Below are 1,934 nucleotides of genomic sequence, written 5' to 3'. Positions count from 1 at the left end.
CACGCATCTTCTTATCTCAGCGGTGATCGCGGCGGAGCGTGGGTCGGGCGCTATCTCCTGATGAGCGAGGGACTGAAGATTCGCAGAGGGTGGGGGGCGGGGGATTGGGTTATAACCGCGTCGGTAATTCTCTCCGCAATAAACAGGGATTGATTCATCCGAAATGAAGAAATGATCCTCTCGATGAAACTAATCCTAGATTTTGATTCTGGGAGATGCTTCTGTGATTTTCCTCTTATAGTCACAATGGGGATGCTGCTCCGATCCAAATCAGATTATCATGCAGATAATGCTGAGCCGTTGTGGTGTTGGCTTTAATGGAAGAGTAGGCCTTTTTTTACGGCACTTATACTTTTAAGTGTAGGAAAACCATGGGACATAACACGATGAGGAGCGCAACCACAGGTTCCTACTGGGCTTGTTCAAGGAGGATGCCGGATTTCGTCTCGCCAGTTACTAGTTTTATCTCCATTAAATGCACCTCTCTCTCTCTCTCTCTAGGTCTCCAATCACACACACACACACACACACACACACACACACACACACACACACACACACACACACACACACACACACACACACACACAAACACAAAACACACTACAAAAGGGAACCCAAAGGAAAGCAATGTCACCATAAAAATGTAAATCTAGGTTGAGTGCTGTTGGAGGCAGAGATGAGGCAGGTGACAACAGGGCCGCTGCTGGCCGTTTCGGTGCCCTAGGCAGCTCGACATTAAATTGTGCCCTGGACAGGACTTCCCGAGCGGGGGGGGGGGGGGGGCACCAAAAATTAAACCTTCATTTTGGTGCCCCCCCCCCCAGGTAGGCGGTGCCCTACGCACTCTGCGTACTCTGCGTATAGGGAGCGGTGGGCCTGGGTGACAACCCCCCCCCCTGTCCGGGCACCGTTTTCCTGGACATCTTGGGTGCTGCTGGGTGCTGTGCCGGCTACCAGCTGGTGCTGAACTGCCAGGCCGGGTGTAGAAGACCAGGCCGCTGTCAGGACCCAGGGTCTCTAAGCGCGGCCTCAGCACTCTGGTCTTGTTAAAACAACACCACACCCATACCCATCTCCAGCACACGCAGCCGGCCCGTCCCCCACAGTACACAACCCAGCCCCCAATACACACGACTACACCTACCATCCACAGAACACAAGCCCCCCTTCCCCCCTCCTCCACACACACACCCACAGTACACAACCTGCCCCACTGCTCGCCCCAAAATGACGCTGGGTAGAGTTTTGGGGCTTTTATCAAACTGAGCATGACTCACTGTTTGCCCTCTGATTGCAGTCTGAAGCAGAGCACTACGGCGTGATGGCGGTTTTAATTCAGTCAGCGGTGACATCATGGATGTGCAGCAGAGAGCGCAGAGACTTCTTTGTTTACCAGCTGCCCAGCTTCAGTCCTAGTGATGAGTTGTATTTTTTTATTTTTATTTTGCTTGAAACACAAGATAAGTTGGTCTTCACTCTGGGGTCTCTATCTGGGATGGCACATTTAGCAAGATCATTTCTTAAAAATGTGAAAAGAACGACTGACACTTTTGTTGTAATGATTAGATACCCAAAATATATCAAAATACACCAAAAAAAACATTCGTAAAAGTCAAGTCTCATCGCGCCATCACAGATCAAAACCCAGTGCTACTGCTAACAATGTCATAATCAAGAAACAATCAATTAACTTCCCAGACTTCTATTGAGCATGATTTGACACAAGCTAGTTCCCTATATATTTAAATATATATTAATATTTCCAATGATATGATACAACAAAATTAGATCTTCTTTATTATGATATGATATTGTAGCGACCCTGGGACATTTAAAGAGCATGTGTATTATGTGTCGCATTGTATTTCGTTGTCCGTTATGCCAGTTGTTCTGAGTGTGCATGCATTGGGATGTTCTTCTTGTCAATCAGT

General features: G+C 48.1%; 1 protein-coding gene across 1 annotated transcript in view; it reads left to right on the top strand.

Moving 5' to 3' along the window:
* LOC132467528 (GA-binding protein subunit beta-2-like) overlaps window positions 1-1,325 on the top strand; it is a 5,384-nt gene extending 4,059 nt beyond the window's left edge. Inside the window, exons 5-6 of the mRNA XM_060064859.1 lie at window positions 868-1,016; window positions 1,301-1,325. Coding sequence (XP_059920842.1) covers window positions 868-1,016; window positions 1,301-1,325 — 174 coding nt within the window. The remainder of the gene's footprint in view (window positions 1-867; window positions 1,017-1,300) is intronic.
* Window positions 1,326-1,934: the final 609 nt, after the last annotated feature.

The sequence above is a fragment of the Gadus macrocephalus genome, chromosome 11 (genome assembly GCF_031168955.1).
Source record: "Gadus macrocephalus chromosome 11, ASM3116895v1".
NCBI lineage: Eukaryota > Metazoa > Chordata > Actinopteri > Gadiformes > Gadidae > Gadus > Gadus macrocephalus.
Note: the sequence above shows the minus strand (reverse complement) of the source record. Positions and strands in the feature narration are given on the sequence as shown.